This window comes from Nothobranchius furzeri, chromosome 10 (genome assembly GCF_043380555.1).
Source record: "Nothobranchius furzeri strain GRZ-AD chromosome 10, NfurGRZ-RIMD1, whole genome shotgun sequence".
Classification (NCBI taxonomy): domain Eukaryota; kingdom Metazoa; phylum Chordata; class Actinopteri; order Cyprinodontiformes; family Nothobranchiidae; genus Nothobranchius; species Nothobranchius furzeri.
Genome location: NC_091750.1, coordinates 48,183,392 through 48,209,811, shown reverse-complemented (window position 1 = coordinate 48,209,811; position 26,420 = coordinate 48,183,392). Strand labels below are relative to the sequence as shown.

Here is a 26,420-nt window from a genome sequence, read left to right as displayed (position 1 = left end):
ATTGTAACCTTCGACCACTGAAACCATGAACAAAACTGTGCAGCATAGTGCAGAGACACAAACCTTCTATGTAAATCCGGTATTGAAGACATACTGAGTATTGCATTGGTGTTATTGTGTACCAGGATAATGCCGGTACCAGTGAAATTGAGGAGTTATACACTCTTACTGCAGATGGGATGAATGACCTACGGTAGCGTTCTGTTCTGCCTCTGAAGGAGCTGTCCATGGTCTCCACAATGGAATGCAGCGGGTGAGAGGGTTTTATTTAAGATGGTGATCATCTTCACCAGCATCCTCCTTTCACACGTCTCCTCAACTGAATCCAGTGAGCAGTTCAGAATCGTGCTAGCTTTGTTAGCTAGCTTGTTCAGTCTCTTCCTGTCTCGGTCAGAGCTGCCTGCACTCCAACAGACCACAGCAGAGTGGATAACAAAGCCGACCACAGAGTGATAGAAGGATTTTAGTAGCTGGGAATTAACTCTGAAGGACCTCAACCTCCTCAGGAGGTGGAGGCGGCTTTGGCCCTTCTTATTCAGAGCATCTGTGTTGTTGGACCAGTTCAGCTCGCTGTTGAGGTGAACATCCAGGCACTTAAAGGTATCCATCACCTCAATGTCTGCTCCCTGGATGTTTACTGAGTGAGGAGGAGTGTTTCTCTGGAAGTCTTACTTTTCTGTTTCTGGTGCTGTGAAGCTTGGAGGATTTTTACTGCTATTTTTTCACTTTTTTCACTTTTTGAGCATGTGTTATGATGCGTAACCATGGCAACAAACTGGTTTACAATCAGGAGCAGCTGATTAACATTGGGAAGGCTGAAATAATACCTCAACTGAAGCCACAAATCCCAAATGAGCTAAAACGCAAGAAGCGTGGGTGCAGAGCAGGAGCAAAACGGAGACAGAGAAAGTGGAAATTCAAACCATCTCTTCCATCGATCATTATGGGCAATGTGAGATCACTGGCCAACAAGATGGAGGAACTTCAAGCCCTTTCAAGGACTCAGCCAGAGTTTCGGCAGTTTCGGAACCGCTGGAGGAGATAATGCAAAGAAGGATTCTCCAGAGAATCAAGAAAATGATGGACAACCCTGAGCATTCTCTTCACAAGACTGTCCGACAACGGAAGAGTGTCTTCAGTCAGAGGCTTATTCAGTTTTGCTGCAACACTGACCGCTACTGGAGATCCTTCCTGTCAACAGCCATTGTAATATACAACAACTCTTTGATGACTTGATTATTATTATTATTCTGAGCTACTACAGCAATCAATTTCCCTCTGGGATTAATAAAGTATTTTTGAATTGAATTGAATTGAATTGTCAATCACCATTTCCTCTGTCTTACTGGTGTTCAAGAGAAAGTGGTTACGCTCACACCAGCCTACAGTCCATGATGACAGTATCTTAAACAAATAAATATCAGAAACACGTTGAGGCTCAAGAGTCTCTTTTTATATCATTATAATCGTTTTATTTTGAGAACCAAAGCTTGATTGTTTTAGACTATATGTTATTCTCTTAAGACGGCCACATTAAAATGAGGCAGCGCATTTATAGTTGCACACCAGCTTTTATGAAGTAAACACTAATGATGTTCACTGTGATTCCTAGGAAATATGGTTTTCATTTTATGCTTCCAAAATTAGTTCGACCAAAGACAAATTAATGTCTGAAATGATAGAAGACTATTGGCTGTTGTGGAGGAGAGATTGAGATGGGTGTTTATTAATCTCTGCTGCCTGTGGAGAAACTAGATGGAGATTTACTAAACTGTGGTCGCAAATGCAATCTGAATCTAAACTCCTCTCATCCCTCCATGGGGGGGGGGCTCCTGCTTCAGCCCAAAGCTTCTTACATAAGTGGGATTTAGTTTTAAGTCTGTCAGGCCCTCCTGTATTAAATATGATCAGTGGCCCTCCTGCTGTGCGCTCTCCTCCCGAGAAACTCTGATGTTAAAGAAACCACGATCCTGCATGTGCCGTTTGCAGGAGAATCAGTGTTCAGCTGTCCGCAGCGTTCAGAGTGACAGCTGCTTTCTCACATTTTTTTCACATGCGCTGCAAAGTAGATGCGTTCTGTCAGTGGTCTTCATAGAGAAGTGTCGGGACAATAATAGGTTTCAGTCTCTGTTGTGGAGAAATTTTTGGAATGTGTCACAGCTGCAAACAAACACTGACAGACAGCTCAAACGGCAACTTTGCTTTTCCTTTGCCTGTGTAGAATTATGGTCTGGAGACGGAGAATCTGAAGACGCTGTCGCATAAGCTCAACGCGTCCGCCAAGAACCTGCAGAACTTCATCACAGGCCGCCGCCGCAGCGGCCACTACGACGGCCGCGCCACTCGAAAGCTGCCCAACGACTTCCTCACCTCTGTGGTGGATCTCATCGCTGCTGCCAAGAGCCTCCTTGCTTGGCTGGACAGGTGAGATTTGCAAAAAGGTGAAGGAGAATATCAAACATACACCGTAAAGATCTGCACATATACATAAAAAAATGAACAAAGCAATATACTAAAAGTGTTTTGGGTTGAATTTTTAAGAAAGTGAAAAACAAGAAGATGTTTGTTTTGTTTTTTGCAGAAAAAAGAAAACCTTCATGCATCAAATGAAACAAGAATCTGGGTTCATGAATCAATGATGCTGATCAGCTTTTGCTTATGTGTTAATGTTTAAGAGAAGAGACAGACTAGCTATGTCCTCATATAATGTCCACGACCTTTGAGACAGCAGCAAGAGACGACTGAGAGAAGCCCTTATATAAGTCGATTCTGACAGGGCCGCCAAAAAGACACTGAGCAAGTCTATTTATGTCTCTTTAGCCCTTGTTTGTGCCTCTGTGTGTGTGTGTGTGTGTGTGTGTGTGTGTGTGTGTGTGTGTGTGTGTGTGTGTGTGTGTGTGTGTGTGTGTGTGTTAGATGAATTTGAAAGTTCAAAGCTGACAACATTAAACAGAAATAACAAAGTGATTTACCAAAGCGTTTCCCTGTAAGGCATTCATCATTTCAATCTTTCAGTCTAATTCAAATTCATAATCTGCTCTTCCTTCGTATGTTTAAAAAACACAACTGTTAACAAAATTAAACACAGAAAAAACATGTTGAATTAAATGCCAAATCATGTTTCTTGCAGAGTCTGCTCCTATTAGCCATAGCAGTAAAAAGAATAATGAACAATGTGATGGTAAAATGTGTTAAAAGGGTCACACGTGTGCACAAATATACGTTTAGCATTGATTTAGACTCAAAGGAAGAACGGTCTAATGGTTCATTCCAGGTGTTCCTTCTTTTTCAGGTCTCCTTTCGCTGCAGTGGCTGATTACTCCGTGACCAGAAACAACGTGATCCAGCTGTGTCTTGAGCTCACGACCATTGTGCAGCAGGTAAATAAGTAAACTGTACTAAATCAGATTGTCATGTGCAACTCAAACTCAGGGCATCTGTCACACAGGAGACAAATGTAACGTGGCTTACTCATGATTATTATCGTAAGTAGAATATATCGTCTAAAACGTCTGATGCGTCAGTAAAGGCTGAAGGTCAGATGCAGGTTTTATAGGATTTAAAGCTCTAGTTATGAACAATCCAATGCTTTCAAATTTTTTCTCTAATGCAGAAACGAGTGCATTAAAATAGTCTGTAAAATGAAGATAAGTACAGTTAAGTTGATTTTCATGTCAAATAATTTTAAATATCCTTAGGTGCTTAAACTTTAGGTTTTTTTAGTCAAAGTTATGAAAACATAAAATCAGACTTAATGTAAATAGTTCTGTGAACAACCTTAGGTTGGAGAAATGGAGATGACTTCTGACTGGATTGAGGTGCTAATGGTTTGTTTTAGATGGGCCAGTTAAAATCAGAAATGCTTCAGTGGCTTTTCCAAATGCTGTCTTATAAACCTTTACACAGCCATTAAATTCATCTTGTAGACTTTTTTTGGCGTTTTTCAGAAGACATTAAATCAAAATTGTTCTTTTAATGGTTTGGCTCCAAATTAACACAATAAATGATAAACGGACCATTAAAAAAGTATTTTTTTCCTATTTTGCTTAGCAGACATGCTCCTATTTTGTCATGCTTGACTAATGAACACAGATCATAATATATAGTCTTTGCTCAGTGCAGAAGGATGTTTTTTTGTGTTTACAAAATCCAATAATGCCTCTAAAAACACTCAAGTCTCAGAAAGCTAAGTGTCGTCATTAAAGGAAACACCTGATTTACTCATTGTAAAAATAATCAATGTCACATAGTTTGTTAGCAGCTCATCGTCTCATACTTTTGTACCCGTTTTTGTTAAAAGAATGAAAGACTGGCCGTTTCTAATAACGTAAGTGACATTAAACAGCTTTTAGCTTGGCAGCTGTGGAGAATATTGCTTATTTGAACTTAGAGAATATAGAAAATAAGCAAAAATTTTAAGTGGGGAGTGAAGGAAGATAAATCGAATATATCTGAATGATGAGAGAGGAGGACAAGACCAGAGAGAGAGAGAGAGAGAGAGAGAGAGAGAGAGAGAGAGAGAGAGGGAGAGGCATGCCTCCGCATTGGTGACTCATTTGTTTTGTGTTTGTGCATGCCTGTGTGGGAGTGTTGGGGGGGTTATACTGTAGGTGCCAAGCTGCTCGATAGCTGCTTATATCCACCTACAGCACCGATGCCAATAATAACTTCATTTAGGCTAATTCTCTAGAGGTAATGGTCTTCTCTGAATCTTCCCCAGGACTGTTCGGTGTACGAAACCGAAAACAAGATCCTGAATGTGGTGAGTTTCTAACCTTTGACCCTCCATCAACAGGTAATCTAATGTGTGAACCACTCAGGATTGTAATCATCCCTAACGTGTCATCCTCAGTGTAAAACTCTGTCTGAAGTGTGCGATCAGATTATCTCTCTGTCGTCGGATCCTACGGTATCCCAGTCTGCTCACTTGGAGGTCGTGACCCTGGCCAACATAAAATCCACTGAAGGTTTGGTAAGGAACACTCATGTAAAATCAATAAGCACACTGATTAATAATTACCTTCACAAAACACAGAAGCATATATTCATCAGACAAGGGGGAAAAATCCACTTTAGAGGTTATTTAGCTTGACAGGTGCAGATTTTGAAGTCTGTTGGCCAAGCGCTGAGCACCATGAGAGGACTAAGAATTAGCACATTACTGCATTGGTTGGAATTGATGTAACTGTCAAGCTGATGTCAAGTGGAAATGATGGTTTTTAATGATTGGTCAGTGAAAATTGACTTTCCTCCCCAATTAGAGTGGGTTAAAGCTGAGGCATGGCCTAACTGAAGGTGACAGTAAAACAGTTAAACACTTTTTTAATGTAATATCCAGAAACATTGCAATAATTCTAATTAAATAACCTTTTAGTTGATAATCCAGTTACTGAATTGCTCAACGAATTCTGAACTCAGATCACCACTTTATCCCAAAACACCCCCTTTTATCAGGTTTGGTGGCAGAGCTGAAGCGTGGCTGAGAAGGTCTGTTGCCCAGACGCAGAGTGGTGGAGATAAACAGCGTGGTTTAGATCCTTAAGGTTAGGTTTGATGGCTGGTAAGCCTGAGAACTCGAAACAAAGTCTGGTAGGAACGATGACAGAGTAATGAATGAAACGCCGGCACTTCCGTTTATAGTGTCAGCGTGATGACGTCGGCGGCCACGTTGGTGGCAGGAATGTTGGGAAGTGGTGGCGAGAATGCCGGGAAACGGAGTCAGCTGGAGGATTTCGTGACACCTTTTCTGTATTTCTCATTAATTTTAATATAATTTCATCTAAAGAGGGACTGCGCACCATCAGATAACGTAACTCCACCCCGATTTGAAAAATGCTATGAAAGTGGGTGTTGCCAGGAGGCATGGAGGGGCATAGCCAAGTGTGGGGAATTTCCATCACGGGAGCGAGGGGGAGTGGGAGGAGACTGTACCAATGATGTGAAATTGTATCAGCCTCGGTCAATCACAAATTTAAAATGCAGTAGTCACAGTTTAACCCACAGGGGGCAGCACTAAAACGTTTTTAAACCTAGATTGTAGATTTCTGGCGATAGGGGGCAGTAGATACCTAAATCGCTGCAAGCAAGCAATATTTTTGTGTTGGAGTAAGACCTTACCAATGGATGCCCATCAGGGTCAAAAAGCCCTGGGGAGCACAAACTTTAGCAAAATAACAAGCACATCAGACTCCCTTTCATCACTGGCAACATGTGAAGAGGTAAATGTTTAAAACAACATCATTTAAGAATGATAAAAGTTTTGTAACTGTTTGTTACAAAACAGTAAATGCATTTTGTCCTCATGGACTCCTGTAGAAGGAAACATGGCATCTAATATGGCGTCGCGCAGAGACTTAGACCCGCTCCCACGTATTTCAGACCTGATTTTTATGGTTATATGTTACATAGCCGCCAATGTTTTTCAACAACTGGGCATCTTTCATTCATTTTCAACAACATTTTGATGGATATTTCCAGAAATTGATGGTAAAAACTACACATTGTCTCTTTAAGATAGGAAGCTGTTAACTCGAGGAGGAAGACCAAACAATTGCAAATAATGCAAAGTATAAAAAGTCCTCTTGATGCTGGATCCTAGAAGCAGAAAAAAAATTACTATCTTCCAAAAGCTCTCACAGACATGAGGATAGAATTAATTTATGTGATCAGTAACACTGTGAACTTTGTCAGATTTCGTAAGTACGTTCAAACCTCTATTTGTCTTTTTGAGGATGACTTTTATTTTATAAACTAACAGACAGACATGTGTGCACTTATTATAAATAACTGTTTAAAGCAGAAAACTTTTTTTTTTCAGAGAGCGCCATCTACAGGCAGAAGAAATGTTTTGCACCTTAAGCCACTTTGCCTACTTCCATGATTGGATTACTAACAGAACCCCCTCCTTATTGTAGAGGAAGATAGACTTGAATGTCATCAGCAAACAATGGAAGGAAAGACCGTACTTTTGAAAGATGGACCCCAGAGGCAATACGTACAAAGCAAACTGAATTTGACCAAGAATAGAGCCCTGGGGCACACCACACTTCAAGGGTGCATCTTTATATAAGCAGATGTCTAATACTTGCATTATTAGGTTTGATTTCAACACAGGAAAGGTTGTTTTTCCTTTCTGACAGTTTCAACCTCCTGCGGTCTTCTTCAGAGCTAACCGCTAATGGCTGCGCCACTTCCTTCTCCATTTATCTGAGGGCAGAAGGAATACACAAAAGGTGTCTAATGCTAGTGACTAATACTGAGCGACGCTCAGTTCAAATTGCATGGGGCTTAGCAAGAAAATGACTAATTTTCTACATTATCACAGTACAGCAGGGCTATTGAAGTTCGGGCCTCTAGGGCCGGTATCCAGCACGTTTTAGTGGTTTTATTGGTCCAACACAGTGGCTGAATCACCTGTGCAGCAGCCCATCAGGCTCTGCAGAAGCCTGTTGTTCATCTGCTGATTGAAAGCAGGTGTGTTGAAGCTGAGTTAAAATTAAAACGTGCTGGATACCGGCCTTCGAGGCCTGGAATTGAATGGCCCTGCAGTACAGGGTCAGATTATTGCTTTTACAGATTTCAATAAAATCACATATAAATCATGAAATGGGTAAACTCTGGATTGCTGCTTTAACATCACTGAGGAGTTCCTCTGTGAATCTATATATGAGCACTTTTCCGGACTGTCTTTGCATTGACCTACACTAACAAGCGCCCCGCTTGGGGCCACAACAAAAGCCCTGCCCCCACACCAACGCCTGAGTTGGACACACTCTCATCCATTCAGTCAACCCTGAACACAACACTGAGCCAAGTGGCCTAAAAAATCTCAACTCGTGTGGAGAAAGCTTTGAGTTTTATCTTTTTGCAGCAGTTTTTTTGCAAATTGATAATCCTCCATGTTTGATTTAATCTGCTTGGAGGCAGACTAGAGTGAGACTAGCTACGTGATGTAAACGTTGGCTGTGGCTACAGATGTGATGTTTTACAACATTTGTGCAGTCGTTTAAGAATTTGTGAGGCAAATCCAAGCTTCCGTTGCTGCTAAAATCAAACAGATAAATCCAGATTTTTCACGTGCTGCACTTTGAGCAGATTAATGCAGATTTACTTACATAAACTGACCTCAATCAATGATCACTTGTGCTGATGAAGAGTATTTAAAGCTCATGTTATTGCATTATTCCCACAGGGCATGTACATCAAATCAACATATGATGGCCTGCATGTAATCACTGGGACCACGGAGGGAGTGAGTAAAAGCCTTTTGCTTTCCCTTTTGTTCACAATGCTGTTCATTCACACATGGTTTAATTAGCAAAATGAAGTGTTGCACTTAACCCTTTGTTCTCCAAAGCACCCCTTTCTCTGCCTGCTTGTTTTTAAATACACATCGTAGCTGCAGGGGGAATTTATTTGCACTTCATGTTTATTGCAGCAGTTATTGTGAGACTTTTGAAAGCAGGCTTGTGTCATCAGTTTGTTACTATAAAGCTGATATTTGTATGTTTTGTTGTGTTTGACATCCTTTCTAAACAACCCAGGGTTGTTTTGTAATAGTAAAAATACTGCACGTTACTGTCTACTTTAAGGTTTTTCGGGTCGGGGTTTAAAACAAGTCTGGTGCATATGGAAGCTGCAGTACATCTATCTTTGTCTCTCCATCAGTCCGTGGCTGACCGCTGTAAGAAAATCCACGCTGGAGATGAAGTCATCCAGGTCAATCATCAGACAGTGGTAGGAACATGCTCTGCTGCTTTATTATTGCTCACTGCTAAAAGGTCAAAAGCAGACAATAATGTTTTTGCCTTTGTGTTCATTTTTCTAGTGTTAGCAAAATTGTCTTCTACCCCCTCTTGCATGAGCCACCAACAAAAAAAAAAAAGGGAGAACAGGAAACAACGGAGCACATCTCGGCTAGTAGAAGCTAAATGTTAGCATTAGCAACTTCACAACATAGCAATACTCCTTCAGGTTTGTGCTATTTGTAGAGATAAAACATCAACATTTCAAAGTAAACGTTAACTGTAGAAGAGTCACGATGATGTTAGCCAATCAAGGCTCCAAATATTGCTAACTTCTACTTCCTTCCCCCCCTGTGTCCTGTCTGACTGTGAAGCAAACAGAATTAATGTCTGAATGCTGGTGACGAGCCTTGCATATTTACTCACAGGTGGAGCATCAAAGCTGCTGCTTCAATGTCTTGCCCGAAACATAAAACTTTATTGTTATTGTTTTTTTTATGCTTTTTTATCTGACCCGACATGGAGACAGAGGTGAAAGAGAAAGAAAGTGTCACGATGGGGAGCCAAGAGGAGGTTAGGACCCAAAGATGCAGAGAACCAGATGACACTTAGAGGAGAAATAACGTAAAATCCTTTTATTTAGAATAAGTCCAAAAAGGCAGGGAGCCAAAAAACAAAAGTCAAAGTCCCAAATAACAAAACCTAGAATCCAAAAAGGAAGATCCAAATCTAGAGAGGGGAACGAGACAAAGGTGACAACAGACAATGCCCCAACAACAGACAGAGACGCAGACAGGGTTACATACACTGGGGCATGATGGGAGGCAGATAGGCTGCAAGTGTGTGGGGAGAGAAACCAAGTGAAAGTAATTAACTTATCAGAGAGGAAACTAACGTGACCTAAGAGTAAAACCTAAAGACCAGAAGAGCAACAAAAATAACTAATATTCTAAGGGGAAGGAAAACTACAAAAAACGGTGGGAAAACACACCGAAGAGACTAATAAAATGAGAAGCTGAACCTATAAAAAACTGCGGAGGGGTGACTGGGTGAGACCAAAGGAACACAGGACCTGGGAGGGATAATCTGGAGGGCTGCAAACAGGAGACACATGAGGAACACAAAGAGACACATAAGGGGATACTTAGAGGGGGATGGAGCACACAAGGAGACACATGAGGGAGACGCAGACGCAGACCATTACAGAAAGAGACAAAAGGGCATTTAGTGCCAGCCACAGCCTTAAGACGTGTTGTAAATGCCCAAGTCCATACTTATGAGAGCACCATGTGAGCACCTGTGTGTGTACACGCACTTGTATGTGTAAGGTTTCCCTATAGGAGCGCCCAATAGAGAGTGTGAGGGGCCGCAGATCTGCCCCCTAAAGATGTGAAGAAGATGAAGGGAGCTCCCAGCTAACTTCTACTTCCTGAAACAGGAGTGCCAGTGCTTCTTTTTACTGAGAAGGACTCACAAGGCAATAATTGATACTAGAGACCACAGCAAATGTATTGAAACAACAAGTGAATAAGAGCTTTAACCAACACAAACAATGTCTTTACTCAGCTGAATTCCTCTAATATCAACTAAAACTTCTTGTGATCACTTGCAACAACGTTCTTCAGCATAGGACACTTTTAGAAGTGAGCCAGACCTCTATCTGTATTTTTGTTGTTGCTCTTTAGATTTGCATTTGGTTCCTTTGTACATTTTTGATTTGCATTTTCAGATTATTTATGCAAATGCATGTTAAAGTCCTACACAACTGCTTTAAACTCAGGCCCTGTCCACACGTAGCTGGGGATCTGCCAAAACGTAGATATTTTTCTGCGTTTTGGCCTGCCATCCACACGAAAACGGATCTTTTTAAAAACTCCGGCTAAAGTGAAGATCTGCATTTTCTCCGTTTTGGGTGTCTGCGTGTGGACAGACAAAACCGGCGTTTTAAGGTCCGCAACGTCACTTTCCGCGACAAAAAAATGCTGACATCACGTGTTCGACCTGTGTTTACACTAGCCGACAGCACGGATGCCCTCAGAGCTGCGCTCGCTTTATCAATTGTCCAAGCGCTTTTTGCTTGTTTGTTTTTGCAAGCGGAATTACTGCTCCTTGCGGAAGACCACAGACGAAGGACGAGGTTAAGAACGGGGGAAGTACTGCCATCTACAGGTCTGGCATGTCCTTAACAACGTATTTATCCGGGTACGTGTGGACAGAGTTTTTTTTTTAAACGCGGTGGTGTGGATGCAAGTTTTTGGAGGGGCGGATATTCGTTTTTAAAAAACCCCGGCTACGTGTGGAATAGGCCTCGGTCTCTCTCTCTCTCTCTCTCTCTCTCTCTGTGTGTGTGTGTGTGTGTGTGTGTGTGTGTGTGTGTGTGTGTGTGTGTGTGTGTGTGTGTGTGTGTGTGTGTGTGTGTGTGTGTGTGTGTGTGTGTGTGTGTGTGTGTGTGTGTGTGTGTGTGTGTGTGTGTGTGTGTGTGTGTGTGTGTGTGTGTGTGTGTGTGCGTGCGTGCGTGCGTGCGTGCGTGCGTCCCACCCCTGTCATTACATAAGACACCTGTAGCTATGTTCTGAGAACACGGATGTGTTGCACTGAATGGCCCGTTTTCTGCTTGGTAACATGGACTAGTTGAGGCACCTTGTTAAAACCAGTGTTATTAGCAGTATTTCTTTCCTGACACCCATCAAACACCCACACTGATGGTTTTACATAAGACTGAGGCGACTCACACATTGCAAACCTCAGTTTTTTTGCAATTTACAGGGAAAAGCATTGGAAGGTTTCTTATTCAACCCTCTTATTGTAACTTGAGTGTTTGGTGACATTTTGTTCTCTTCAGCTTTAACCTGAACATAAATCGACTCAACAGACTTTATTTCTCAGCAGAAAACAGTTTGATGTAACAGCAAAAGCACAAATGTGATTCATAACATAAAAGAAAATCATTTAGCTGATCTGGTTGAAGGACTCTTTTATCGCACACTTGAATGTCTCTGGAAACCGGGCAATTCCTAACAAAATTTTGCCTCGGTTGTGCTTTTTCGGCTACGTCACATCAGTAAGTCAGGTTTGAAACACTTTATTGTGCCTTTATTGATTCTTGTCACTGAAACATGCCTGCAGAAAGCGCCTCTGCAGGGGCAAAGTGTACACTTCATAATTTATGTACAAAAAAGTAAGAACACCTCCCGCTGTGCAGAATTTAAATATAGTCCCTATTGTTAAAAATAATTGCTGGCTGTGTTTGCAGCAGCAAGATGTCTGATAATTACACAGCTGCTCATTTCAGTCAGTCAACTCATCCAGTGAATGGAGCCCTTCTCATGGAGTTGAACTGCAGCTTTGATTTGCATGTCAGGACGTTTTTTTGTGTTATTGAAGCCTACAGAGCTTAAAGGTCTCCAGCAGTGAGAAGAAAGAGGCGTCGCTTTCTAACTCCTCAACAGAAAGTGTCCAATAAGGTCTTTTTGAAAGTGGAGCCCGCCTCATCAGCGTTTTGATCAACAAAGATTTACCAACAGTCTGCAATAATCTGAAACACTGAAGTGATATTTGACTCTGATGTGCTGCTACCGCCTCAAGTCGTCGGTTTGTTTTCTCAAAACAGTGATGTTGTATTTCTGGCTCTGGGAGATGTTTTTCTCAGACAGATGTTAGAGAATAAAACATCCCGATGTGGCTGTGATTCAGCAGCAAACTGAGCGAGTTTGACGGTTTAACCCGGTGAGACTGTACATGCACGTCTGATGATGCAAAACTGCGTTGTCACTCAGAGTTATGGAGCATAAATGCTGTTGATACTTTTAATTTACTGTGTCATGCAGTCAGGAGAAAAACTGATGTGATGCTGATCGTTCTTGAACGTGCCTCTGGTTTTCCTTGCCCACAGAATGATAAGACAACATACAAAAAACATGTGCTTTAAATAGTTGAAGGATTTATAAATAAGACAGAACAGGAAGTGAACCTACTGACACAAAGCAGGTGTGAAAATCAGAAAACAAGAGTCTGGAGAAAGCATTCAAACAAAATCGACTGAAATAAAACATAAAACAGCACATGAATAAATAAATAAGAGACAGGAACATAGCTACCGCAAATATATCCGCAACAACAAACCATTGAAATGCTTTTTTCACACTCTTGTGGTTGTAATTTTTTTTAACATGTTTTGCTTCACGTCAGGGCGGAACATGTATTTTTAAACCATAAAATAAAATCTTCAGTCAGTTTGTCTCTTTTGTGCACTTCCTCTAAGAAGTTTCTGTTAAGCGGCTGTCGAGATGAAAAATAGCTTTCAGAGGAACACAGTGATCGCCAGGTCAGAGCCTGAAAAATGCCCGGTTTCTCGGACTACTGGGAATATGTACACAAGATGCATAAACCAGCCTCAGTGCAGTCATCCACGCAGGGGAAGATTTCTCTCCCCAAACAGGCTAGCATATTTGGTTCAGCAGCAGACATGGTTTGTCTGGGCAGGGTGGGTATTTTATGCCAAATATTCAGCATTGGCTAAAGGTGTGGAACACTGAAGAACCTTTTTTAAATCTTATTTCTGATCATAATCAGTCAATCTGAATTTTTTAAGCAGGCCGACCATGAAAATAGTCTCCTACACCCATCTCCTGCATTAGCTTCTGATAGATAATAGACGTCCAGAAGACAGCAGAGAGCGTCTCGGTTACTAGAAGCTAACTATTAGCATTAGCAACTCCACCATACAACAGAACTCCTCCAGACTTGTGTTATTTGTGGAAATAAAACATCAACGTTGCAAAGCAAACAGAGACAGTGGTAGAGTCACATTGCTGTTAGCCAATCAGATGAGAGGTGTCCAAATATCAGGAAATAAGACTCAAATAAGACTCTAAATCCTGTCGTCTGAACCTCAACTCTGACGTGGCTCACTTCTGCTCCCTGAAACTGGTGCACCAGAGCTTTGTGTTTGCAGAGTACGACTTACAAGGCATTCATTTTCCACTAGAGACCACTGCAACTGTTTTGATTACACTTAAACTTATAGAAGAGAAGAGGTCACTTATAGCAGCAAACCTAACCACAAAAACGGGAACCAGTTTGGAGGCTGAATTGATTTAAATTGCTGCACTCTTGCGGCAATCAGATTGAACATTGATGTTTTCTGTACGTGCTGAAGAAACCGTCATGCTGCTGTCCTTGTTGGTTAGGTGGGCTGGCAGCTGAAGAACCTGGTGAACCTGTTGCGTGGCGACCCTGCAGGTGTCACCTTAACGTTGAAGAAACGCCCACAGAGCACACTCACATCCACCCCTGCTCTGCTCAAAAACATGAGGTGGAAACCATTAGCTCTGCAGGTAAGATGTCAGCTCTCAGTCTGTCCAGTTTGCTGGGATTATTTCTGTCATTTCTGTGTTTCTGTCTTTGTGCTGGAAATAAAAATAACACCAAACCTGAGAATATAATTTTAGATCATCTAAATATGAACTACACCAATTCTATGATAAGAATGGGTAAAACAGTTAATTAATTACCATATTGAACTATTATACATTTACTGTTGGTACCACAATCTATTTTTACCAATCACAGAATCTTAATAATACACAAATGCTAGATTTATCTTCATGACTAAGTGGTTGGAGGTTCCAGCATCACTGATTCAAATGTTAACAAGTCATCTCTAAGTGGCATCTGTTGTCCTACTTCAGCCAAACTCGCTCCATTATTAGGACAGTGTGCCAGCACCAGAGTGAACAGGAAAGAGAGAGACTAGCTTTAAAGTGTCGCAGGCTTTGAGTCTCTGTCCAGAGAAAATGTTTCCTCTCTCCCCTCCCCAAGGCTCTGAAGCACAATTGTGCGCAGTCTCCTTTTCTTTTCACGACCTCACACATCCTCAGCCTCTTTAGCAAAATCTATCTATCATCTATCTATCTATCATCTGTCTATCTGTCTGTCTGTCTGTCTGTCTGTCTGTCTGTCTGTCTGTCTGTCTGTCTGTCTGTCTGTCTGTCTGTCTGTCTGTCTGTCTGTCTGTCCGTCCGTCCGTCCGTCCGTCCGTCCGGTTGGTTTTAGGAATTATGTGCCTAAAAGAAGCCATTTTAAAAAAACCTGTTTGTGATGTCACAAACGGGGAGTTAAAACTAAAATAATGTAAGAAAGTCATAAAATGTCAACTAGCTCTAATTTGAACCAGTTTACAAATTTCATTTCACAGTTGAGACGCTTAGCCAATTGTCACCATGTGATTCCACCATCACGAAGTCCAAAATTTTCATCGTGTCGCATCCTGTAACTGTTTTTCTCTTTCTCCCTCCCTGTCCGCTTGTGCATCCCTGTATTTTGCACCATCATATGTGCATATTCACACACAGCCGCTCTCCCCTCAGAGTCCCAGCAGCAGTGTCGCTACGCCAACCAGTACACTGAGCACTCCTTCCAGGAGGAGTAGCTGCGCCCTGCAGGATCTCTACATCCCCCCACCTCCAGCAGAGCCCTACACCCCCAGGTGAACACACAAAACATTTTGAACTGCATGTAGAAATATTATTTTAATCCTATGCAAATTGTTCAAAATTATAATCTGAACCTTCAAACAAATAGACAGAGTTAGGTTATTCTCCTCAGCAGGGAGAGAATACTATAAATAGGCTTTGGGAATAGCGCCTTCTTTACCCTGAATAAAAACTCTCTTCTTTGTTTTAAGATGTTGGTTTAATTGAAAACCAGAACACACATTTCTTTTACTGTTTTCCTTCTGTCTTTATCGGTTGTTCTTCATCTTAATAAAGTTTTTCTCTAAAAGAGATGACAAGAAAGATCTGCCAGATGAAGATCATCAATCAGACATCCAGGCTGCAGAAGGGTCTGAGTCACCAAACTCCTACCTGGACCAGGAATGTCGGCGGCGGTTTCCCCTTGTGGAGGAGGATTCTATACTCTACTGCTACAAGTACGACCAGAACCAGGAGGTGTCATCAGTCCGCAGGGGGAGCACACCCACATATGGTAAGACCTCTGCCTTATTTGAAGATACGTTTCTGTGTTCATGAGAAACCGCATCTTAAGTGAGCGGCGTGTGTGTTCTTAAGACGTCCTAGGCTGCTGGGTGTGTGTGGGCAGCTGTGTGATATTAAAGTCCCTCATGTCTGCTTTCCTGCAGGCAGACTCAGGCCCATTTCAATGCCAGTGGACTACAACTGGGTGGGAGACAACGAGGACCTGGCCAAGCTGACGAGGGAGAGCAGGAGAGGTAAGTGGGAGGCAGAGAAGGACAGAGAAAGCTAGGGTGAGGGGGTGGATAGCTCATAATACCCTCACCCTCTCAGATCTCCGAGCCAAGAAGGAGAAGCATGAGCTGGCCTGTCAGAACTGATAACATGCTGGATATCAGCTCCTGCCTCTTTCTCCTCCATATGTTCATATTCTACCGCTGCTGTTTCCTCCTTCATCCCTCTCTCGGCGTCTCTGCTCTGCCGTTCTGGATATAAAAAGTACCCTGTTGCTTTGGCAACTGAATAAATAGATTTTCTTGATATGCTCACATTTTATGGGTGGCTGTTTAAGCTAGGTGGTAAATGCAGAGCTTTGCATCCGATTTGAGTGATGTGTTGGTGTTCTCGGTGGATGGTGGTTGCTCCTTTAGGCCTTCCAGGCAAAAATAAGAAAGAAGTGATGCGGCTATATTTATCTGCAAGCGACAGATCATAGATGTTTGAGAGCTTCCTGCTTGGCAACAGCTCACTCTGTAGATGTTTTAAAACGATTCTTTTCAAACGTCAGATCAACAGAGTGCTCAGCAGATGAAACGGTGAGTTTGATCTCAGTCATAATTAGAAACTTCTCCTTTAGGGCAGATTGAGTCACCTGGTGTCAGATGCTGCGGTCTGATCTGTCTTGTTGGTATCAGATGGCCACCGATGGGCGTTTTTTTTGTTTTGTGGATTTTGTTTCATTTGATAGTATGGTAGATGTCCAAGCAGGCATCCTTAATGTAATTTGTAACTTGTAAGTCGCTTTGGACAAAAGTGTCTGCTAAATACATAAACATAAACATAATTATTATGTTTTGAGGTGTGTTTTCCACATTTTCGGCTAGACTAATTCAGATGTGAAGGTAATTATCTACCTTTTCTTCCAATCCCCTCTACTCCAATCTGATCAGCTCTGAGTTTTTCTCCTGTTTCCCTTCAGAGAATTCCCTGTTACGTTTTGCGAGTGAAGATAAACCCTCCGGGGAGAACTTCCTGCTGAGCCGCAGCCTGAGTCAGAACAGGAGGAAGACGGAGCGAGGAAGCAGCCCCACCCAGTACACGCATGCCCCTGCTCTCCAGATGGAAGTTGCTCTGTCCACATCCAGCTCTGACTCCGCATCCTTGTATCATGTCAGTCCTTTAAACCTGTGAGGAGCAACATGCTGCAGGAGCGTTACCGTCTGCTGCATGTCATCTTTTTTCCCTTTTCAGGTGTTTGAGCGCTCCTCGATGCTGTCCAGGTCTAAGAAGAAGAATAAAGGTAGAGGCACTGGTCTCATTTACTTGACTGCACTGAAAAACAAGTTTCTCTTTTCATGAAGAATCCTTTCTGACCCTGTTCTGCTTCTTCGCTGCCACCTGCAGCTGGAAGTCCTATGTCCTCCATCAGCAAACGGAGGATATCCTGCCGGGACCTGGGTCAGGGGGACTGTCAAGGCTGGCTGTGGAAAAAGAAGGATGCTAAAACCTATTTTTCACAAAAGTGGAAGAAGTACTGGTTCATCCTGAAAGACACGTGTCTGTACTGGTACATGAACGAAGAGGTGAACATTATCATTTCCACAGAAGAGGTGATTAAACAAATAAAAGTTTGCTCTGATTTTAAATCGACCTTTACTTTTGCATGTCCAGGATGAGAAGGCCGAGGGCTTTGTCAGCCTCCCAGAATTCAAGATCGATCGTGCAACTGAATGCAGAAGGAAATAGTGAGTAAAAACTTGGTTGTTGTTTGGGCTTCTACATATAATTAAACTGCTTCCCTTTCAGTGCGTTCAAGGCTTGCCATCCCAAAATAAAGACCTTCTACTTTGCTGCGGAAAATGTAGACGACATGTCCCGGTGAGTGTATAAGCCTTTAATAAAAGCCCCTTTGTTCCACCATCTGAATTTTCTCCTCCTAAATGCTCTCTCGCTTCAACACACACACACACACACACGCACGCACGCATGCACGCACACACACACGCACGCGCGCGCACACACACACACACACGCACGCACGCACACACACACACTCACACACACACACAGAATGCGTCATGAATGTTCTTCTCCCCCACAGGTGGCTGAGTCGTCTCAGTATGGCAGTTGCTGGCTATTCGGAGCAGGAGAAAATTCACCAGGATCAAGGTGGGATTAGTCACAGAGGCTGTTGGGGGAGCTGCAGAATATTTAAACTTTTTCACTGGTTACAGGGCAGCAGCTGATGAAATTAAGCAGTAAGACGTCACGCCGCATGAAGCGAGCTTCTCGGAGAGCGAGCGATAGGTTTCTTTGTAAAATGTCCGAGATCTGATTGGGATTCTTGTTTTTAGGGTTTATTTTGGTGTTATGTCGAGATCTTTGTCTCCAAGGATAGAGATTGTTGTTGTTTATGGGTCTGTGAAAAGATTTTTGTCTTCTAAAATTATGGCTGATTTTTTTCTATCTTGCAGCACAATTATGATACATGTTTGAAAGTAATATTAAAATATTATGTTTTAATAATATCATCAAATCAAATTTCACAAATTTATTTTACAATCTAAAATTTCAACTGCAAAATGTTTGTATCATTATTTTAGAAACTCATAATCATAACTTAAAAGCAAACCAAATGACAAACAACTTGTTTTGTTATGAAAATAAATAACCACTTTGGAGGTTTTAAAAGTTCAAAAACAATTTTTATGCAGGAAGTTCATTTTTAAGAACTAGAAAACTTCGTTTGGACTCATTTACACGCAAAAGTGAAGCAAAGATTTCAGTTATTTGTTTATTTATTACTTTTTCAGTTTAATTTACTTAATTTCAATTGCACACATCTGAAATCACAGGACCAACATAGACTAAAAACAGCTTCCTTTGTTCAGATGTTCTTCTTTCTTCTTAAATCTCCCATCAGTAAACTTGCTGGCTCTTAATTCTTATTCTATAAAACATTATTTTCTTTATTTTGACATTTATTGGCTTCTTACAAAAAAGAGGAAGTAATGTAACCGGCCCTTCTGCCTACATAGAAATCTTGCCGAGGTGGGCGTGTGAGAACAGGTTTGAAGCACTTTTCTGTTTAGGAAATCATCCACATTAGATCTGTAACACCTCCAGAAGACTCCACAGGAAGTTCTCCCTCTTCACACTCACCCTAAGCAGCTCTGCTACATTCAGACCACTTAATCAGAGTTTGATCTTTCTGATCTGCTCAAACTGAAAAAGATCTGATAATGACGTATGTTTTATGGTTTAGAATGTGACTCTAACATGATATTCTGTTTATTTGTAGATTACTGGAGTGAGAGTGATCATGATGACATGGAGATACCTCCAGTCCCCAAACGGGACAGTCCACCACCTCCTTATGACACCTATCCTAGAGCAGCCTCGGTGAGTTGGCACACTAAATCGATTTCAAAGTGCTTCTACTCATTTATAAATCACTTAATGGCATGGAGCCAAGATACAAGATGATCTCCTTCCTGTATATACACCCAGCAGGGCTCTGAGATCTTTAGGAAACAGTCAGCTGGTAGAACCTCGGGTCAGATCCAAGCAGGGCGAAGTTGCTTTTAGCTGCTATGCTGCAAACAGATGGAATCAGCTTCCTATGACCTCAAATGTGCTCCAACTCTTTCATGTATTCATCAGCTTCTGAATGAATGTTTCTTATGCCGCACCTTCTGCACTGTAACTGCTCACCCTTTAACTTTGCCTTTTTATCTTATTTTTACATCTGACTGTATTCATTTCAAATTTCTTTTTAAAATCTGCTGTTTTATGTTGTCACGCTGATTTTAATATTTTATGTTCTTGCTGTTCTTGCTCCTGTAAAGCACGCTGAATGGCTTCTGTGTATAAAATGTGCTATACAAATAAAGCTGCCTTGCCTAAATGTGTCTAAATGCTAACTTTCACCCTCAATGATCTGTTTGTTTTTTAGGTAAGTCCCTATTTGGAGCCAAAATGTGGCCATCTCTCCTCGTCCGACACGTTCCAGTCTCGTTCTTCTCATGAGGAGTACCACTCAGAGCCTCAGGAAAGCAGCAGCAACCACAGCGTCTCTCCTGGGCAGAAGATGAGCAGCCACCGAAACTCGTGGCAGGACCAGATGGAGAGCAGCACCAGGATGCACTACCTCCAGACGTTCCCTGTGGAACAGTCCCTACAGTCTGAGGACAGAGATCAGCTAGAGATGGAGTACCGCAGGCAGTCCACTCTGCCCGCCCAGCGCAGCCTGCTGCAAGAACAGTACCGAGCCCTGCCTCTGCCCCTCAGGACGAGCATCGATTCAGATGCAGGAGGGAAACCTCGCAGCTTCACGCTTCCCCGGGATAGCGGGCTCCACGCTATTCTGGCTGCTACGTCGGATCAGAGGGAGCCTCAGCATTACCACCTGGACCCGCCCAGAGACACAGGTCATAATCACACAGATAACTCCTGATGAGCACATTTTATCATCTGGTTCTCTGCCATGAAAGCAAAGTGTTTGCCAGCTGCTTTAGCTAGATTACTTAAAAGCCACTGGGTAAGATCTGATGAGCCTTAGTGTGGTTAAACTTGTGCCACTCCTCTCCTTCATTTAACCAAATTTGAACATTAAGCAGGATTTTGATTGAAAGTTGAACAAAAATAAGCGATGCTAAGACATTAGTACAGGAAGCTGGGATGATACTTTCTTTAAATATAAGGAACAAATTTTAAAATGAGTACAGTCAACATGAGGTAAATGGTATTTCAGAGATTTGACCCTAACCTGGGCTAATCTGAGCTTCTGGAGAGGTGGCTAGAGGAGATCAACCCTGAATGTTCATGATCGTCTCCTCATCAAACCTCTCAGTCAGGTCTTTCATACTGAGCTGCACTTGTCATCAGGTGTTTGACTAAAGCCCTGAACAGGCAGTCAGAGCCAGCAAATGTCAGAGGTTTAATAATCGCTATTACTACTTTATAGGATTAGATTTGAAGCCAACCTATTTTCTGTCTCTCGTACCTTTGAGGCAGTTGTCTAAGTGAAATCAAATTTAGTGTCTTATTTGATGCTGATATGTCTCGGCACTCCACTTTCGCTCTCTTTCTCTCTCTCACACACACACACACGTATTTTCTCTTCCTTTTACTCTTCTCTCATGCCCGATCGAGATGTCGCTGTGCCTCTCAGCACCAAGGAGGAATCCTTTCAGTCTATGTTAATGTTGGAATCTGAACAGCATAAAGAAACGTGCCCGGGGGCTCTGCTCTCTCTTTGTCCTCATTTATATTTCACTCCAACATTTGTTCTCTCTAACGTTTCCTGTAAAAATGAAACAGACGCCGAACCAGCAGCAAACACAACTTGATACAACTCCAGGCACAACACCAGAGCTTTAAAGTATTTCCTTCCTAGTAATAAAATGGACAACAGAACAAATAAAGAGGAGCGTCTCAGTGTAGTGGCTTTGTTGCACCAGTAGAGGGCACTGCTAGGAAACAGGAGACAAAACAGCTCAAGTGATTTTTAAGTGTTTAATGTTTGATTTCAGTTTGGTTGTTTGAAAATGTTTTGTTGTTGATTAAAAATGCACTCAGCCTAACCTGATGTTTTAAATTGTTTTCGTCCAAACAAATAGTGCTTTTATACTTTTTACGTGCAGCTAAATCAAATCAGAAGGCAGATTAGCCTAACTTCTTTTTTAGCTTAGCGCATCCGAAAAGAACCATGGAGTCTTGTTTCTTCTTTTTAATTAGAAGATTAAATATTCAAGCAGTAAGAAGAGATTATTAGAGATTATTACACACTACCAGTCCTAATCTTTTTGGAGCTGAAGTACTTGGATAATGTGGTAGCAGCCTTACTTCCTCTGCATGTTAAAGAGCAAATTGCAGGTTAGAGACTCCCATGAACCAATGTTTAGAGGAACATAATAGAAACTCATTTAAAAAAATGTTTTGGACATAAATTATTTAGGCGAGTCATTTTTGTGAGAAAATTTTAATTAATTTATTTATTTTTGCCAAAATAAATGACATCAGCTGAGGGAGTCCTATCAGCTTAATCCAGAGAAAAATATGGAATCTAATGCCGGCTCTGACGCAGAGGAAACTTTAAATGTTTATAATTCTACTTCTGATGGACCAAAACCATAAAGTTATGAGTTTGCTGCACGCCCCAGAGGGAGAAACCATTGGCCAAAGCAGAGAGAGGGAGTGTGTGAACCAGTCAATGACCAGCTGAGGGCTGCTAGTCCCTAGCGTATCTAGTAATAACGCTGGTAAAGGTGCTATTCCTCAGTAAGCAGCGCCAACCTCTCAGTTACCGGCTCCAGCTTATCATTAGTCAGATCAGTAGTTTGCTTCGGAATTTATATAGCCTCCTGCTGCTGGGAAGTAGTCTTAATTTTGGCCCCCATACCACGCCATATCTTGTGAGTTAATGGTGCAAGCTTAAACTTGTGTGCTAACATCACAATATTGTATCATGTACCAGACAATAAAAATAGTATCGGTCAGTTAATTTAATATTAATACTTGACAATAATAAACTAATGAACTCTCACAACCTGTCCTGTCTTCCCACTCTGTTCAGTCCTGTGTCTTTCCTAATTGCTCTCACCTGCCTCTCGTTTCCCAATCACTTTAGATCCATTCCATTCCATTCCATTCCATTTATTTGATAAAGCACATTTAAAAACAGCATGTGAGCTGACCAAAGTGCTGTACAGGGGTAAAAACATATAAGGTTAAAAGAATAATATAAAAGAATAAAACAACTAGAGCAAAACACAAAGAACCAACAATGAGAAGTCAATAAAATCAGTAAAAGAACAGTGTAAATAAACCATCGATAAAATAGCTAGGTAGTAAAAGCAAGAGAATAAAAGTAAGTCTTTAAGTGAGACTTAAAAACCCCAATGGAGGATCCCAACTCCTTGTGTATTTAAACCCTCCCAGTTCTGTGTTCCTTGTCTGTCCATTGTTTCAGTGTCTGCATGCTTCCCATTAAAGAACTGTTTAAATGTCCTCATCAGCCTGCCTTTTCCCCCTGCAGTTGGATCCTCACCACCTCCAGTCAACTCACCTGCGCACTGTGACATGAGCGTCTGTCAGCTATATTCATTCACATAACGTAGTTTAGCGCTTAGAGAGAGACGCCCATCATCTGATTCTGGAGCTCAGGTGGGCTTCTGTGAGCTAGATCTGACCCAGACACAAGCGAACCAGTCAAGCTGGTATTTATAAAAGCTGCGCATGATCCTCTCCTAGCGGCCTGCGGCGGTTCTGATCTGGTTCCGACCCAGAAACCATCCGGCCCGCTGAGCCGCACGCCTCTTCTGGTGGTCGGTTCTGATGGTGATCTGAGTTCCAAGGATCCGCTTTAAATTTTTTAAACGCTGCCACAGGTCTCTGGAGCCCAGCGTGGACCTCCCTGTCCCGGTACCGACCGATGCGGGCTACAGAAGTCCGTCTTTTCAGCTGCACAAAATGCCCTCAGGCACGGAGATAGAGGTGTTGTTTCTCTTATCTGGAAACCCGTGGACTCAATGTCCAGACAGGCTGGAGCTGGTACAGCCTTCTCAGACTCTAGTTTATCTAAATGAACACAATCCAAAACTAGTAAACACACACTGACTGGATAACATGACCTCTCTACCCTAAAACTACCCACTCTCCACACTGAGCTGAGGCAGCACCTAGCTTCTGACTCCCTTTGGTCACGTCAGAGGTTCTCATTTAGAAAACAGAGCCTTTTTAGAACCTTTGCTGAGAAGACTACTTTTTACTAGAAAAACTTCTGTTATGTTTATTACAACAAAATATCCACAATAACCATTTCAAACAGTATTTTTGGACAACATTTTATGTGAATTAGAAAAAAAATGTAACCTGCAATTTGCTCTTTAAGCATTCAGTCGAGCTGTGACCGATTGGATGCTGATCTTCCGGAAATGACGAGGTTGCGGAAGCGGTCCTGTGATAATATCATAAATTAGCACGTGCAGCACCATCAGTCATGACAATATGTTCCAAATAAGCTGTGCTGCAGTGTTGCTGATGTCCAATATGATTTATTTATAATTTTTCTAAATAGAAAAGCAAAAAGACAAAAATAGGAAACCCAGGTAAATCATTAACCCAAGATAAACAACCATAAGATAATTGAAAATAATAACAATATTAGTAATCACAGTCACAATAATTATAACGATAACAGACAACTAAAACTTAAAACAAACAAAATAAATTAATAAACTAAACTAGGCTGTCGCGTTGCTGACGTCAGTTCCTTCAGCCATTTTGCATGTTCTGTTTTTACTGCTTCACTCCCGCCAGCGTTTGTTTACTATTTGTGTTACTAACCAGAAGAATGCGGACTCAAAAGGGCACATGTTGCCACCTACCGAAGTGGAGAGAAACACTTTATTATTTGGTTTTCTGATGTACATGTAAACTAGGGTAAAGTTATTGCCATAGATCAACTTTGAATGCGTATGTAGTGATTCTCTGGGTCTGGGATTGATTTATAAACCTGGACCGTGATACTGCGACCAGGACTCTGTAAGGCAAAATAAATCAAAATTTGTGCCATGAAAGTACACATACTTTAGTGATTTTGATAGTGGAGATCTAATATCATTGTCAATAATTTAATTAATTTAAAATGACAGATTTAACGATTATAAATGTCTATGTGTCCTTTGAATGATGAAAACATTGTATTTAGATTTTTTACTGTCAACTTATGCACTAACACCTCTCAGGTTTGTCACGAAATGAATGAAAACGAGCTTTATTTATTACTTTTATCAATTATCAGTCCCATGTGATAATTTAGTTTTATTATTATTTTGACTGAATTTTAAGCTGTTTGGTCGTCCTTCTAGCTCATCGACGAGACTACAGACTGCAGACGGACTCGCTGGTGGATTTGTACCGGGCTCTGGAGCAGACCAATCTTTCAACCTCTGCTGACCACAGATCAGCCAGCCGTCTCGAGTACAAACGTTCTTTTGTCCGCAGAGTTAACGACCCTCTTCTAAACGACAAACTTCACCGCTTGCGGATTCTTCAAAGCTCTCTGAAGGTAAGACCACACAAGAATGGTTTTTAAAAAAATGTTTTTATTGCAGATGTCTAATTACCACTTTTGTTTTCTTACAGAATGTTCCTCTTCAAGGCACAAACCGGTCGTTAGGTTTTTTAGGGTAGTCTGTTGAAGATGGCCTCTGCAGCATTCTGCTTCTGTCTGTGCCTCACATTATCAAGCATTCCCTCCCTCCGGGGACCAAATGGCACCAAAATCCACCTTTTATTTGCTCAGCTGTCCATCTTTTCTCCTTTTAGAGCTAATCTTAAACAGCAGGACTTCAAACTTGGATGTCCCTATGAGTGTGGCTCAGAGAAATAAAGAATATTATAGATTATTTGGCAAATAAAGCACTTTGAGGCTTTTTGTAACCACCGTGCATGGCCACATCCTTCCCACTTCTGATTTGTTTTATACGTCATGCTGGAGTTACGTACATCTCTCTTTTTTAAAAGCTCTGCACAACATTTCATTCTGCATGTATGTGTGATTGCTGGGTGTGTGTGTTCTGTGAGTGCACAGGATGTTAAACAACACATGCATCAGGTGTATATTTAATATTCCATTCTTACAGCAGTGAGTACACACTGTTTGTGGTACCTATTTAAGCTGTACATCCAGTGCTGTGCCTCAGTGATAGTGAATGTACATCGTACCTTTTTAAAGAGAGAAGAGATTCAGAGAGAAAGGCAATCCTCAAAGCAGGGGTGCAAAATTATAAACGCTTGGCAATAATGAACTAACGTTGTAAATTACATGGAACGATAAGAATAGCTGTCTATTTTTGTATGCATGCTGTCTACCTGATTGTTTGTAAAGCAGTTTTGTAAATCCAAGTGCATTTGTTTCAGAGGATACTGGTGTTATCTCTCCCACACACCCGCCCACCTAAACACACACATGCACACACTCAACCAGCTCAGTGTATTTTCAGTATTATTATTATAATTATTGAAACTTGCCCAGAAAATGTGATTTTCTTTTTTGTTCAGTGTTTACCTTGAAATGACGACTAGCTGTATTTATTAAATGTTTAACAGACAAGCATGCTTTGTAAGACTAAAACACGTTTGAAACTGACTCATGTTGCACACCTGTGCCATATTGTAGCTACATCATTTTTTTGTATTAAATAAAGTATGGTACAGGCATAAAAAACATTTTGTTTTATGAGTCGTTTTGTTCTAAATCTGTATTTTTACGTTATTTGGCTTGATATGAACCAACCAATGCTCCCAGGATGAGGTCTGAAAGATTGGATGAGTGTTTGATTTAATCAGGAATAGAACAGATGAGGCTTGTTTTTATTTGTACTTCAGTAAATTCAGAAAAAGAGGACATGACACACATCTGCTGGTTTCAGGTAAAATAAAGTAAAGCTGGAGAATTCACTTCAGTTCAGCAAAG

The 26,420-nt window shown here is 41.5% G+C and overlaps 1 protein-coding gene across 2 annotated transcripts in view; it reads left to right on the top strand.

The window, feature by feature from the left end:
* Window positions 1-26,171, top strand: part of LOC107386513 (connector enhancer of kinase suppressor of ras 2) — a 35,571-nt gene extending 9,400 nt beyond the window's left edge. The window contains exons 3-22 of one of the 2 annotated variants that reach the window (XM_070555310.1): window positions 2,222-2,424; window positions 3,293-3,380; window positions 4,721-4,762; window positions 4,853-4,972; window positions 8,192-8,251; window positions 8,668-8,736; window positions 13,934-14,080; window positions 15,113-15,231; window positions 15,529-15,731; window positions 15,886-15,975; window positions 16,917-17,107; window positions 17,189-17,237; window positions 17,342-17,520; window positions 17,609-17,682; window positions 17,744-17,815; window positions 18,039-18,106; window positions 19,239-19,339; window positions 19,893-20,367; window positions 24,811-25,010; window positions 25,088-26,171. In XM_070555310.1, the coding sequence (XP_070411411.1) occupies window positions 2,222-2,424; window positions 3,293-3,380; window positions 4,721-4,762; window positions 4,853-4,972; window positions 8,192-8,251; window positions 8,668-8,736; window positions 13,934-14,080; window positions 15,113-15,231; window positions 15,529-15,731; window positions 15,886-15,975; window positions 16,917-17,107; window positions 17,189-17,237; window positions 17,342-17,520; window positions 17,609-17,682; window positions 17,744-17,815; window positions 18,039-18,106; window positions 19,239-19,339; window positions 19,893-20,367; window positions 24,811-25,010; window positions 25,088-25,135 (2,598 nt within the window). In that variant the 3' untranslated portion in view covers window positions 25,136-26,171. Of the gene's footprint in view, window positions 1-2,221; window positions 2,425-3,274; window positions 3,381-4,720; window positions 4,763-4,852; window positions 4,973-8,191; window positions 8,252-8,667; window positions 8,737-13,933; window positions 14,081-15,112; window positions 15,232-15,528; window positions 15,732-15,885; window positions 15,976-16,916; window positions 17,108-17,188; window positions 17,238-17,341; window positions 17,521-17,608; window positions 17,683-17,743; window positions 17,816-18,038; window positions 18,107-19,238; window positions 19,340-19,892; window positions 20,368-24,810; window positions 25,011-25,087 lie in introns of both variants that reach the window. The other variant, XM_070555309.1, reaches the window with a different exon arrangement.
* The last annotated feature ends 249 nt before the right edge of the window (window positions 26,172-26,420 follow it).